The 14186-nt window shown below is 43.5% G+C and overlaps 1 protein-coding gene across 6 annotated transcripts in view; it reads right to left on the bottom strand.

Moving 5' to 3' along the window:
• Positions 1–14186, bottom strand: part of ITSN2 (intersectin 2) — a 66994-nt gene that overhangs the window by 19877 nt on the left and 32931 nt on the right. For 5 of the 6 annotated variants that reach the window (XM_048938062.1, XM_048938067.1, XM_048938068.1 and 2 more), the window contains exons 10-22: positions 14018–14155; positions 13794–13879; positions 12563–12825; positions 11682–11831; positions 11298–11438; positions 8903–8990; positions 8157–8296; positions 7232–7312; positions 4937–5073; positions 2591–2979; positions 1655–1776; positions 723–898; positions 119–263 (exon numbers count right to left, since the gene is read on the bottom strand). In XM_048938062.1, the coding sequence (XP_048794019.1) occupies positions 119–263; positions 723–898; positions 1655–1776; positions 2591–2979; positions 4937–5073; positions 7232–7312; positions 8157–8296; positions 8903–8990; positions 11298–11438; positions 11682–11831; positions 12563–12825; positions 13794–13879; positions 14018–14155 (2056 nt within the window). The remainder of the gene's footprint in view (positions 1–118; positions 264–722; positions 899–1654; positions 1777–2590; positions 2980–4936; positions 5074–7231; positions 7313–8156; positions 8297–8902; positions 8991–11297; positions 11439–11681; positions 11832–12562; positions 12826–13793; positions 13880–14017; positions 14156–14186) is intronic. The other variant, XM_048938066.1, reaches the window with a different exon arrangement.

The following is a 14186-nucleotide window of genomic DNA, read 5'->3' as shown; positions in this document are numbered from 1 at the left end:
CAAACACCTTGTGTGTTTAACTACAGGTGAAACTATCCTAATTCAGAAACGCACTGCACGTGTCCTCTTGGTCCCCACTCCATGGATGGGTGGAATTATGTCACAACACACAACGTACCTGTCCATGAATGGGTGACACAGATCCAGGGGACACAGTGCGGGTAAAAGCTGACTTCTGTTGCCACGCTGCATTAACGTTCAGGCTGGAGAAATGTACGTTCTGGTAATCTGACTCTTCTACAGATCTGCTTGGTGAAAGTGGTCTGCAGATTGAAGACAGACGTAATAAACACACAGCACTTTTCATTTTAAAAGCACTTCACGTAGAATCACTTCTTTTTTTTTTTTTTAAATATAGATACAAAACAAGTAATACTACTTGTGGATACTACTTGTATCTACTTGTACTAGTTGTGGATGCCCCATCCCTGCAGGCATTCAAGGCCAGGCTGGATGTGGCTCTGGGCAGCCTGGTCTGCTGGTTGGCAACCCTGCATGTGGCAGGGGTTGGAACCAGATGAGCATTGTGCTCCTTTGCAACCCAGGCCATTCCATATTCTACACAATGAAAAAAAAGCCTATCAAATACTTAAAATATGCAAGCTATGACTTTCCAATAGGTTTTTCAGTAAGTTCTCTTCTTTTAAAATATCACTGACACCACGCAGCACATTGCCTTAACTCTGAACAAGCAATCTGAACATAAATATAACAAAACTCACTCTGAAGTAGCTGAGGTAGTAGATAAAGATACTGTAGGAGGAAGTAAGGCCTTCTTTGGAGACAAAGCTTTTTCTCCTTCTGGTATTCTTTCCACGTAATTGCACGGAAACCAACCAATACGTCCTTGGAAGCTCCCATAAAGCCAGCCAGGCTCTCCAACATTTTTTTCATCAACCTACGGACAGGAGGATAAAAATACAAAGAAAACATAATTTGCAGTGTGAAACAACAGGATATCTATCATATGTCAGCTCCCACTGGTAGACCAAACAGCACGAGCAGCGCTCACAGGGGCAGCATTTGCAATTCTGTCTCCTCCCAGAATTGAGCTGATTACACACCGGTGGTGATGCAGCTCCCCAGGTAACAGAGCAACTCAGTGACTTGTGGAGGCAAGCAGGGACAGCCTCAGGTGTTGCCTTCAAACAGGGCCCAAAGCCACACAACACTGAGGATCCACAGACGACACCAGGAGAGAGCTGTGCTGCTCTTAAGTGAGGAAGCCCAAATATTTCTCAGTAATCTTAATTTTTTAATAAAAGACAAAAATGTGCTGAGCCTCCAATAACTTTATTCACAAGGCACCCAAAAATCTTCTTATTTACTGTAATGATTAAGCGTGGAGCATTTGTGCTACACACCCATGTCAGTATGGAGGTCTCCATCGTGCTGCCTATCATCAAAGGCAGAGGAAGAAAAAACAGGCTAAAATTAGCAGCTAACCAAATCCCAGCAGCCAGTCAGCTTAGTTGAGGTTGGTGGTAGAAGAGGAGGTGGTGGCTGCTGGTGTATTTCTAAAATAAGACACCTGCAGTTCAACAGCTAATTGTGTCTGAAAAGGAAGCCAAAACAACACAAACCACTTTTGTTTCCTCTGAGGGTCAGAAGGGAACTGTTTTGTGAAGTGTTAAGTACAAATGGCAAATCTCACCTGAATTATATCTCCAGTATTAAAGCTCATCTCATCGTGATTCCTCGCCTCAAACGGATACAAAGCTCTGTAATTCACAAAGGCAACAGAATTCCTGGATTCTGAAGCACTGATGGCGTTGCCTGAAATGATAAGAAAACTCATCATCATTCAAGGCCAGGCTGGATGTGGCTCTGGGCAGCCTGGTCTGCTGGTTGGTGACCCTGCACAGAGCAGGGAGGTTGAAACTAATGATCACTGCGGTCCTTTTCAACCCAGGCCATTCTATGATTCTATCTTTCAGCACCCCAGTTGGTTCTCGCTTAACTCAGTTAATTAAACTGGCTAACGAGAACTGGCAAGAACTAAAGAAAGCTGAGTTGCAGTAAAGTCACCTTCCGGGAAAATATTGTTAAACAAGGATTTCTGAATACCTACAGAGAAAGTCAGGTTGACTTCAGTTCTTTTTTTGTTAAGCAGAGGCACTGAGTGGTGCAAAAAGCAGCGGATTTCAGTGTTAACAAATCACTGAGGGTTACCTGTGCATCCACTCATCGCCTGACAAAGCTCCATGTTAGCCTTCTGCTTTAATGACAGAGAGATCAGGCCTTACAAAAAAGCTACAGTAGTTCTGCTTCCAACAATACCTACAATTCATTAGCCACAATCACTGGAAGATTTGCCACTGGGGCCATTGGTGGCAAAAATGGAGCAAATCACAGAATCACAAGGTTGGAAACGATCACCCAGTCCAACCATCTTCTCTTTACCACTGAGAAACTGATAAAGACAAACTGGATCAACAGGATGATTTACAGCTAACTAAAGACATGGAACTTTGTGTTTTGCTTATAACACGAGGCAGTAAGTGCCACGGTGTCACAGTAATACACCTAAGGAATGAAAAATGACTTAGGAAAACAAGAACCACCAAGGCAACAATCTAACTAAGATTACCTTCATTGGTCCAGGGTGGCTTAAGACTTTTACCCTCTGTCGGTTTCAACAGATCTCCAAACTTCTCACTTATGTTTAATTTAGCAGCACATTTCTCTGCCTCGTGAGAAGTGGTGGCTTCTTTTATCTTTTTTATTTCTTCATTCTGCTTACGCCTCTCCTCAGCTTCTTTTGCAATTTGTTCTTGCCTTCTTTTCTCTTCCTCCAGTTGTCTCTGCCGTTGCTCTGTTTCTCTCAAGATCCCAGCTTGCTTATTTTTCTCCTCCTCTTCATGAAGCTTTTCCTGAACCTTTTCCTGCATTCTCTCCTCCTCTAATCGCTTCTTCTTCTCCTCCTCTTCCCTTCGGATATTTTCCTGCCATCGGTTCTCCTTCTCCCTTTTTGCTTTCCTTAAAAAAGGAAATGAGAAAGAAGTAGGAGAACATTCATCTAGAATTGAAAGAGATTCTATTCACAGAATAATCAAGTGGACTTGTAAACAAATCTGAATCTATGATATCAGTCACTTTTCTCACTGGACAATCAGCTCTTCCACAGGAGACTGCTTTATCTACACAAGAGTGCCAGGATATCCCACGTGTAAGTAATAAATGGATTTGAATTCTTAGTACAGGGAGACTGCCACACAGATACCTGCCTCCTCGTACACTTCTGCTCGCCTACACACAAGCAAGACAGAAGTGCATTCATTTAATAAGGGTGGCTTGAAGCTGCCCACCATGGCAACAAGCTTCCAAGCCCCATGACTGAAAAGTAAGATTTCCAAATAGATGAGTAGTAAAATTACGTTCTGTTATAACCATAGGAATACTCTTTGCATGCTATCTTTGTTGCTTTAGCTCTCTGTTTTCAGCACCTACTCAGTGTTTATTGCACCACCGCTGCCACACTCTTCAGCTACTAAGGATAAAATGGGTAGCAGAGAGTCAGGAGAGGAGAAAAACAGTGGCATCTTAGGACAGCAAGTTTAAAAGCCCAAAAACTACTGTTTCTTAGTCAGCAACACAAGAGAAACTACACTTATTGGGAACAAGACCATGAAAAAGCAAGAGGCAACAACTGAAAAGATTGATTTCTCAGTACAAGCTGAGCAGCGCAAAACCAGCACTTCGTACATGAACCAGGGCTGCTGAAATGAAAAGACCTATCCTAACGTTCTGGTCCTCCTCCTAAAACAGAAATCAAACTTACAGTTAAAAATGTAAGTTATTGAGCTCCCAAGATTAACACAGGCAGTGGCACAGCAGCACAGGGAGGTGGTGGGGTCACTGTCCCTGGAGGCGTTCCAGAGGTGTGGGGATGTGGCACGGAGGGACGTGGGCAGTGGGCATGGAGGGGTGGGTTGGGGTTCTGAGGTCTTTTCCAAGCTGAATGATTTGATGAATTAAGAAGTCAATGTCCTCCCTACTGTATAAGTACCATGTCACAATAGAATGAATATACACAACAAAGAACTAGCAACTACTCAAGAAGAAGTGCCTTTAAGGAAATATTTAAGAACTTTCCAAAGGTAACAAAACAAGGAGAAAACATGAGGAATTGCAGATGTGTGAGAATTATCTATCTGCAGTACTACAACCAGGCCTGGGGCCCCCAGGACATGAAGCTCTTGGAGCAGGTCCAGAGGAGGGCACTGAGATGATCAGAGGGCTGGAGCAACTCTCCTGTGAGGAAAGGCTGAGGAAACTGGGCTTGTTTAGCTTGGAGAAGACTACAGGGAGACCTCATTGTGGCCTTCCAGTACTTAAGGGAGCGTAAAAACAGTAGGAGAACTGCTGTTTAAAGGATGAACAGTGATAGGACAAGGGGGAATGGTTTTAAACTGAGACAGGGGAGGGTTAGGTTGGATATCAGGAGGAAGTTTTTCCCCCAGAGGGTGGTGAGGCACTGGAACAGGTTGCCCAAGGAGGCTGTGGATGCCCCATCCCTGCAGGCATTCAAGGCCAGGCTGGATGTGGCTCTGGGCAGCCTGGTCTGCTGGTTGGTGACCTGCACACAGCAGGGGGTTGGAGCTGGATGAGCATTGTGGGCCTTTGCAACCCAGGCCATTCTATGATTCTATGACAAAAGAAGCTAAAATGTTAATAGAAAAAGTGTTGCTTGGTTTATTTGCCCTTCACACCTGAGTTTCTAAATTCCACGAAAAGACAAAAATAGATCAGAAAAAGGAAATGCAGAACGCCTTGTACTGGTGGCACTCCATTTAAACTGCTTTTCTCAAGGCAACTAAGCAGGATGTATTTTTGCCAATTATACTTCCTGTGTATTAAAATCAGTATCTGAAAGACACCCTGGCACTCCTTTGCTCTAAAAACTGCTATGCTGACACACTTTAAGACATGGTACCTTGCAGCTTCATCTTCCAGCCGCTTTTTCTGCGCAAGTTCGGCTCTTCTTTTCTCTACCTCTCTTATTTTGCTCTGTTTGATCTTATGGAGCTGCTCCAAGGCTAATTGCTGCGTGCTGTAGCTTTCTCTCAGGTCCTAATAAGGAAACACAATAAAGTACATCATAAGAAACGAAACCAATCTTTTAGGAAGCACTCGAGCACTGTAACGCTTTGTGAACCAAACTATTATTTTATCCATACAAATGAACAACGTAACACTGAGTTCTTAACAGTCCTTGAAGGTCACTGCAGAGTCAAACAAACTGAAGCATGAAAACAGCTGGCAGGTTTGCAAGTCCTTTCATAGAACTCGGGCTTTCAAAGCGCCCTTCAGACAAACACCTGCTGGAAACAGCAAATGTGACAGGAAACAGGGAGAAGCGTCACGTTTCCATACAACACTGTGTAAGGACAAAGACGACAGCAAAGCACGCTCTGAACAACCACAAAACACACTGTTGGAGAGGCAGGCTTCAACTGAAAGCCAACACAATGCCATAAAGCTGAGAACACACCCCCAGCATCCCCCCCCTTTGCAACGTTTCTGTTCTTTCTCTCCGTTCCCAATTGTAAAACACAACGACAAATTGCTGCATGCAAATGGAAGACTGGAATTATTTGAGCAGAATAGGAGGGATCAGTTCCATAACTCAATCAAAAAGCTTAAGAACATCCTCAGTAGGCTTACCACTGCAGGCAGCTACAGCCTAACACTCACACTGCCTTCTTCCTCTATGAACTTCTACTTTTGGGGGCACATTCTTCAGTTCCTATTTCACCTCCCTCTGATAATGGACATTTGCACAGAACACAGGGCGTGAATCTTTGGGATAATTGCATTTACAGAAAAGAAAACCAGCAATAATTTGAGTACCTCAAGAACTTATTTTGTCACAGTACAAAGCTAGACGTCACACTACCATGAGGAATCCTACTGACACACACTGAGCTACAGGTGCACTCTGCCTTTCTGTATCTGATACAAAATGCAAATAAAGCAGTTATCAGTGATCTGTTCCCACCACAGTAAGCACTGCCAACCACAATCACAGTGCCTGAGAAACACTGTGCAATTCCTATGAACAAGATTTCTGTGCCAGTGAAAGTCTCAAACACATCTACTTGCTACTGTTTTTTTCCCAAATGTATTCAGTTGAAAATATTTTTCTCATGCTACACAGAAACTGAGGATTGCTATGGAAACAAAATCTCATATCTTTGATTTAAGAAGGAAAAAACCCAAGCCAGATTTCTGACACCAGCAGACAAAAGCAGCATGGAGGAAAAACAGGAAGCAAGTTTTAGTGCAGGGTTAATCTGGAGGTTTAAAAGCATGGCTGTCGCTGTGGCATGTCATCACCTGGGCACTGACACCACTTCAGTCCCAAACTCAGGATTCACATGCCTGACTCCATATACATGACTTGAGGGCCAGAGCACCTCCCCTACAAAGACAGGCTGAGGGAGCTGGGTTTGTTCAGCCTGGAGAGAAGAAGGCTGCAGTGACCTCACTGTAGCCTTTCAGTACCTAAAGGGAGCCTACAAACATGAGGGGAATCAACTCTTTGAAAGGGCAGATAACAGCAGGACAAGGGGAAATGGTTTGAAGTTGAGGGAGGGAAGCTCTAGGTTGGAAGTCAGGGGAAGTTCTTTACAGAGAGAGTGGTGAGGTGCTGGAACAGCTGCCCAGAGAGGCTGTGGATGCCCCGTCCATCCCTGGAGGTGTTCAAGGCCGGATTGAATGGGGCCCTGGGCAGCCTGGGCTGCTATGAAATGGGGAGGTTGGTGGCCCTGCATGTGGCAGGGGGTTGGAGCTTCATCATCCTTGAGGTCCCTTCCAATCCAACCATTCTATGATTTTGTGATTCCCAGCTTCAGGTGCATGAACTAGACATGGTGAGACACAGAGAGAGCAACAGATGGAAAGCAAGGAGAAGACACTGCTTCCATCTTAGACAGTGCTCTTTTTGTTGATGTTACCTTAACTAAAAAGAAACAGTTGAGTAAAACAACTTAAACACAGTCCATTAAGAAATAAAATAGCTATCATCACTTTGCAGTTTGGCTTTCTAAGCAAGTAAACAAAATTGTACATCTTTATGAGGATTTAAAAGCTAGCAGAAAGAACAAAACTACTATTTTCTTTTAGGAAAATTTCTTTAACATAAGTTACATATCCAAACAGAAAGGGTAAGCAGAGAAAAAAATGCGAAATAATTAAAAAGCAAAAGAGCCAAAGATTAGAAAATAACCTTAAGTAAGAGGAAGAGGTTGTTGAGACAGCTTAGCAGAGACAAAAGGCACTGAAGAACAGAATCATCCATACTGTCACACTGTAAGATAAGGCAGATAAAAAGCTAATTAATCTTTGCACTGTATTTTGGAAAACATTTTTTAGGGAAGACTAAACAGTGGATGCAGCCACTGAACACAGCAAGCCATGCAAGCATACAAGGAACTCAAACTGCACGTCACTGATGTTTCATGCAGCCTGTCCTCCTTCCAAGAACAGAAACTCTTAGCAGTGCTCACAAATTCAATCCCTGTCCTTTTCAACGGCGAGTGCAGAGCCCTCGTGTTGGCCCAGCATAAATGCACTGCATAGGAATACAGTTCACATCACTGCCACTGAGAGTAAGCCAGGAAATGAAGTTAAGTGGATGCATGCCTGAGCACTGGGTGCGTTTTTAGGTACATCAAGAGTTGCTGCTGAAACAAAATTAGTTTTAGGGCCAGCAGTCAACATTTACCACCTTATCCTCAAAGCAGCAGCCTATGCTGACTTACAGAACAACACCTAAGTCTGCTACTGGGTCCTGGGCAGTGTGCTGTGAAACCCTGCGCTCCTTTCAACAGGAATTAAAACTCCACGATTCAAAGACTGTAGCCCATAACAACACTGTATGACCCCATAAAAAAGAACCAGAGCCTCAGAAACCTCAATTCCAAAGCAAAGGTTGAGAGTGAGCAACAGTCGATTCATGCAAAGCAATGATCAGCTAGATGTTGATATTTTAGTACATCAGGATAGCTTTAAATGAATTTTTCTTGTGCTACAAGACTTCTGGTCATTCTTTTGTGACACTGAAAGTTGGGAAGACCTTTTGGAAGCGCCAGCAGTCTTTCCACATGGATGAAGAAATAGACTCACTGTAGGCAGTCAGAGAACACACGTACCTTCAGCTGGCTGTTAAACGCATCCATTTCAGCAAGCTTAGCAGCAGTTTCTTTCTCAAGGGCATCTAATTGTTCCTTAAGTCTTTGGCATAATTCTTCCTTTTCTAGAGACTTCTTTTGCACTGAAGCAATTCCTGCATCTGCATTAGAAGATAAACAACTTTCTGTTCTCATCAAGTTATTTTCTCCCCAGCATACATACATACATCCCCAAATTCCTTCCTTACAAAAATCCTTTGACTTACCCCCCTGTTTGCATACAGCACCAAGAAGGGGGCCAACATCCACCTGACACATGGAGGCATTACGTGTAGCATGGAATGCTTTACAAATGGTTTTTTGTATCATGCTGGATCAGTTCATAGCAAGCTTCTGAAGGCAGGAATTTGCAGCGTGCTTTGATACAAAGATCAGTGTAAACTTTTAATGAACCCCCCTGACTTAATGCTACCAAAACCACACTGTGTAACAAGGATCATTGTATCTGAGGATGGCACAGTCTGCAGAAAGGAAGTTTTAAGCAAACTCTGTTTCTCACAAAAATGTGCTTGTTTGCTTCTTATTCACAACACAGTAGAAGCAAAGGAACACAGATGCTACAATTCTTAGGTGGCTCTCACTGAAAAGATATTAAAACAAAGGCAGGATTGACCCCTCTGTATCCTACAGCTTATTTTTTTAATCAGCATGACATGAAATGACAAAAACCCAGCAACGTGAACCAGGACTCATCTGCAGGCACTTACTTTGAGTGCTGTCGAGTTGAACGTTTTTCATTCTCTCACTTAACAACTGCTTTTCAGGAACTAAATAAGTCAGCTTATTCTGATACTCCTGTAGATATTGAAGAGAACATAACACATTTTAATACTGTGTATATATTCACGTGCAAAAATTTTCAAACAGAACTCCAAGGCACTTTAATGAAACCATGGATGTGAGTTAGCACTACAGGGAGGAGGAACAACTACTTCTATACTCCCTGTGTGAACAACATTAACACCAAATAACTTTTTAATCTTTAAATCGTATCACAGTTGGAAAAGAAGTTAACAGATTTATTAAAAGTGGAAACTATCACGAGAACAGAGCTGCAAGCTTCTTAGAAGGAACAGGACAGGGGTGGGGGAGTTGCCCTCTAAGTTAAGAAGAGAGACTGCAAAGAGCTGCAGAAACTGATCATCAAGTTGAGAGCCTGTGGGTTAAAATCAAGGACCAGACCAATGAAGGACATCTGGTGGTCAGGATCCACTACAGGCTGCCTAAACAAGGGGATTCTGTGCATGAGGCCTTCTTGCTTCAACTGCAGGGAATGCTGTGCTGGCAGACTCTCATCTTGATGAAGACTTCAACCACCCAGATGTCTGCTGGGAAAGCAACAGCAAGCAATCCAGGGGACTCCTGGAGTTTGCCGAGGATAAATTCCTGGTCCAATACTGGACAGATCAACTGGAGGTGAAGAGTTGCTGGATCTGATGCTCACCAGCGCAGAGATCATGAAAGAGGTTAAGGCTGGGGGCAGCCTGGGCTGCAGTGAACATGGCCTGGCCGAGTTCATGATCTCGAGGAACACAGGCCTAGCAAAGAGCAGAGACAGGACCCTGAACTTTGGGAGTAAGAATTTCTGGCTGTCTGATGAACAGCCAAAAGGTCTAGGCAGGGCACGAGGGAGCAAAATCCCCTTCCCCTCACTGTAAGAGCAGAACAAGTCCAAAACCTTCTCATGAGGCTGAATGCATACAAGTCTACGGGGCTGAACAATATGCATCCCAGGGTCCTGGAAGAACTGGCTGCTGTGGGTGCCAAGCTGCTCCCCAGCATATCTGGAAAGTTGTGACTGTCAGGCAAAGTCCCTGGTGAGTTCATAAAAGAAAACATCTGTCCTATTTTCAAGAAAGGGAGAAAAGAAGACCTAGGAAACTACATGTTGGTGAGCCTCCCTTCTGTGCATGGGAAGATCTTGGAGCAGATTCCCCTGCAAGGCATGTTAAGGCACATGTGAGATGAGGAGGTGATCTGAAACAGCCAGCAGGGCTTCACCAAGGTCACATCGTCCCTGACCCACCTGGTGGCCTTCTGTTATGGAGTGATGGCACTGGTGGACAAAGCAAGGGCAACTGCTGACGTATGCAAGGCCTCTGACACGGTCCTGCACCACATCCTTATCTCTAATTGGAGAAATATGGATTTGAGAGCTGGATGGATTATTAGTGGATAAAGAATGGAAGGTTGCAGCCAGAGAGTTGCTGTCAATGGTTGTACGTCCAGGTGGAGGCCAGTGACAAGTGGTGACCCCAGGGGTCCATCATGGGACCAGTGCTCTTCAACATCTTTATCAACAACAAAGACAGGGAGATAGAGTGCAGCCTCAGCAAATGTGCAGATGACACCAAGCTGAGTGGAGCAGCTGACACAACAGAAGGAAGGGATGGCATCCAGAGAGACCTGAACAGCCTCAAAAAGCTGGCCTCAAGAACCTAATGACATTCAGCAAGGCCAAGTGGAAGGTGTTGAACTTTAGCTGGGTCAATCCTGGATATGAGTACAGAGACCAACTTTTTACAGAGTTTGATAGTAGTAGGTCAAAGGGAAATGGCTTTATACTAAAAAAGGTGAGATTTAGGTTAAATGTTAAAAAGAAATTATTTGGTCAGAGAGTGGTGAGGCATTGGCACAGGCTGCGCAGAGAATCTGTGGTTGTTCCATCCCTGGAGGTGTTCAAGGCCAGGCTGGATGGTGCACTGAGCAGCCTGAGCTGATGGGTGGCAACCCTGCTGACAGCAGAGGGGTGAAAGTTGATGGGCTTTAAGGTCCCTTCCAATCTAAGCTGTTCTATTGACTGCCTCAAGCCTAACACAGAAATCCTCACCAAAAACTGAGGCTGGAACCATGAAAGTAACAAAAAGAAGTCACTATTATCAGTTCAAAAAAGTTTTGACTACTGTCTCCATTCAACTATCAGCTTGTTGTAGCATGCAATCAATTCTTTAGCACCACAGATGAACCTAAAAACCTCTGCAACGTGGATGGCCTCGCAGATTCAAACTGATACACTGTTCCTCCTTGCTGGAGCACATAAAATTACCCAAACACAAAACAGGAAATAAAGGGGAATTAAAAGCTTAACAGAAAGCAATGTACCTGAAGTTGCTGTTGTAGTTGCTTGACTTCCATAATTCCTTGGTCACATTTTCTATCTAAAGCCTCCAGCTCAGTCCTCCGAATCTGCTTCTTGCTTCGAATATCCTGCAATCTGCCGGAGATTTGCTGATGTTTGTCCGTCTAGAAAGAAATCAGAGTAATGACACTACATACAGCAACAAAACCTTTCTCCATACGTCCGTGGAGAAAGTGTTTGATTACAACACAGTCAATTCCCTAACAGAACTCAAAAATACCCAGTTTAGATTGCTCATCCAAAGCAGAGTAAAACTCCCAGCAAACCATTAAGTCTACGTTCTAAGATCTGCACATTTCAAAATATTGCATTTCATTTCAAGTTGGGCAGTGAAACGTCTGCCTTACCAGAGCTTCTAATTCAAGATTAAGGCTCTTCTTCTTAGAGGTCAACTTGATAATTTCTTCTTGTTCTCTGTTACGCTGATTAAGAAGTTCTTGGCGACGAATTCTCTCCCATTCCAAACGCCGCTGGCGCTCCAGTTCTTGCTTTGCTGCCTATAGAGAAGTTACACTGCTTTAAATCACCACGCAGGTACAGAACCCTGAGATCATGCTTTAATACAATGTGCTCAACTTGTAGGCAGTGTAACAGTAACACAATGTATTGTTTTTCTCAAAATGTCTTTATAAACATCAGCGTCCAAGAACAGCGGAAGTGATCCGCCAGGGTTCTTCATGCCACGCTCCTATCCTGGTAAAGGAAAGCAATTTGATGGAAGATGCATAATTCAGAGAGGAAAAAAATCTACTTAGCTTAGAAAACTGACCACAAATGAGCACGCTGAGGTATTATTCCTAACCTCTTTTGAGTATTTCACAGATCTACCTAAAACATGAAAGCCTTATGCACACACTGAGACACCAGGCAGAAGCAAATCTGCCTGAAGTTCAAACAGCAAAATATTATCAGCTGTCAATTCAGTAGAGTCTTGTTTGGAATACAGATATATATATATATTTTAATTAAAACTAAGAAATCTATCCAACAAGCCTCATCTGTCCTTCGAAGAATCCGAAAGTCTTGGATTCAAAGACCACTTTGTTCATTTGTAACACACTATTTTCAGACAGAGATGCCATCCTCTCTCTCCAGGAGAGCCTGCCATTGGCCACTCAGCGACAATGAGTCGAGGTCAGTGCCCAAATCCTGAGTGCTCCATCAAGTGAACACCACATGCACACACACATTCCTTAAAGCATTACAAAAACAATGTCAAGAAAACAACCTCCCGCCTTTCTATTTCTTTCCTCCTTTCTTCTTCCCTTTGTCTTTCCAGCTCTCGTTGTCTCTCCAGCTGCCTTTCCAATTCAAGCTGTTTTTTCCGTTCCTGCTCCTGACGTTCCCTCTCTCTTCGTTCTTGTTCTTCTCTTTCTTTCTGAGCCTTACGTTCTGCCTCTCTCTGCTGCTGTTCCAACAGGACCTGACGGCGTTTTTCCAGCTCCACGTTTCCTCTCTCATAGTTTGCTTTTCTTTTGTCCTCAAACGTCACTAAAACAAGGAGAAGGAGTTATTTCTGTCCTGTGCAAAACACTGCTCTCCAACAAGTGCCTCAGTTACACCACTAAAGATAGGTATTCTCTTTTTGGCAAGTTCAGGTAGTCAGGTCACGACGATGGAAGCACTTGGCATTTTTTCTAGCATTATTTTTCTTCTCAAAAATACCTTCAAACTTTCCTAAGTCTATTCCAATTGCAAAAACACTGCATTTAAAACTGACCAAGAAAATGGTTTTAATTTTAAAGGAAACACAAAGGAGCAGCTTTTACAAGCTGAGAGAAGTCAATATTTTGTTACAGAGGTTTTCCACTGAGCAAGAAATGTTAACACACAGAGTGAGCCTTAAAGGGCGTTCCCTGTAAGATCTCCTGGAGTTAAAAACAGCAGAAAACAAAACAGGATTAAGCTGAACTACAGCAGGATAAAAGGAGACTGAAAGGAGTGACTGAGGCTCCCAGCAGCCACTCTTAAAAAGGGAGGCACGTTGAGTCCCACGCTGCACACACAACAGACCGTTGCCATCAGGCAGCCAACAGCAGAATTGACTTTTGTGTGCAACTCACATCTTGTCTTTAGATAATTAAACAACATTGGGATCTCTTGTTTTCAGAATGTCCAGAACAAAGTACTGCCAGTAACACTCAACAGCAAAAAAATTTTGCAGTAGCACTGCAGCAGTTGGAAATGAAAGATTTATTTTCCAAAATACATTATTAATCAGCACACTTTTCCATTCCTACAGCTAATAATAGCACCCATCTCTGCCTTCTCCTTTTTATTAGATGTAATAGGCTGACTACAGCCACTTAACAACCCTCCTACCGTCCAAGTTAAAAGGGATCCAGCTCCTGAAATGAAACCCCCCAGGGATTTGGTTACATCTTCCACTTTCTAAGTGTTCCAGTGTCCTTCAAAGACAGCCTTATTTATCAACAGTGAGACCATGAACTTTGTTTTACCTGGCTGTTTTTTCTGTGGCTCCTCCTCTTGCACAGGCTGGTAAGACGGCAGAGTTCCATTGATATTTTCGGAGTATTTTCCACTCCTGGAGATGGCAAAAAAAAACCCCAAAAAACAACAACAACAAACACAAAACCCCATCAGACAAATAACACAGTTACCTTGTTTGCACAAAAAGCTTCTGTTGAAGGCACGGTATGTTTCACTGCCTTCAGCAATTTACCTGAAGGAAGGTGGTACCAGCTCCAGAGGCAGAGTTAGTGGCAGAGGTTGCCCAGCTTTGGCCATATCAGTTAGGTGCATGGCTAACACAAACTCATCTGCTTTCAGCTGTCCGTCTCCATCAATATCAGCCAATGACCTGCACAGTTTTAATAGCAATAATAATTAGA

This window comes from Lagopus muta, chromosome 2 (genome assembly GCF_023343835.1).
Source record: "Lagopus muta isolate bLagMut1 chromosome 2, bLagMut1 primary, whole genome shotgun sequence".
Taxonomy (NCBI): domain Eukaryota; kingdom Metazoa; phylum Chordata; class Aves; order Galliformes; family Phasianidae; genus Lagopus; species Lagopus muta.
The sequence above is the reverse complement of the archived record's forward strand: the minus strand, read 5'-3'. Positions and strand labels throughout refer to the sequence as shown.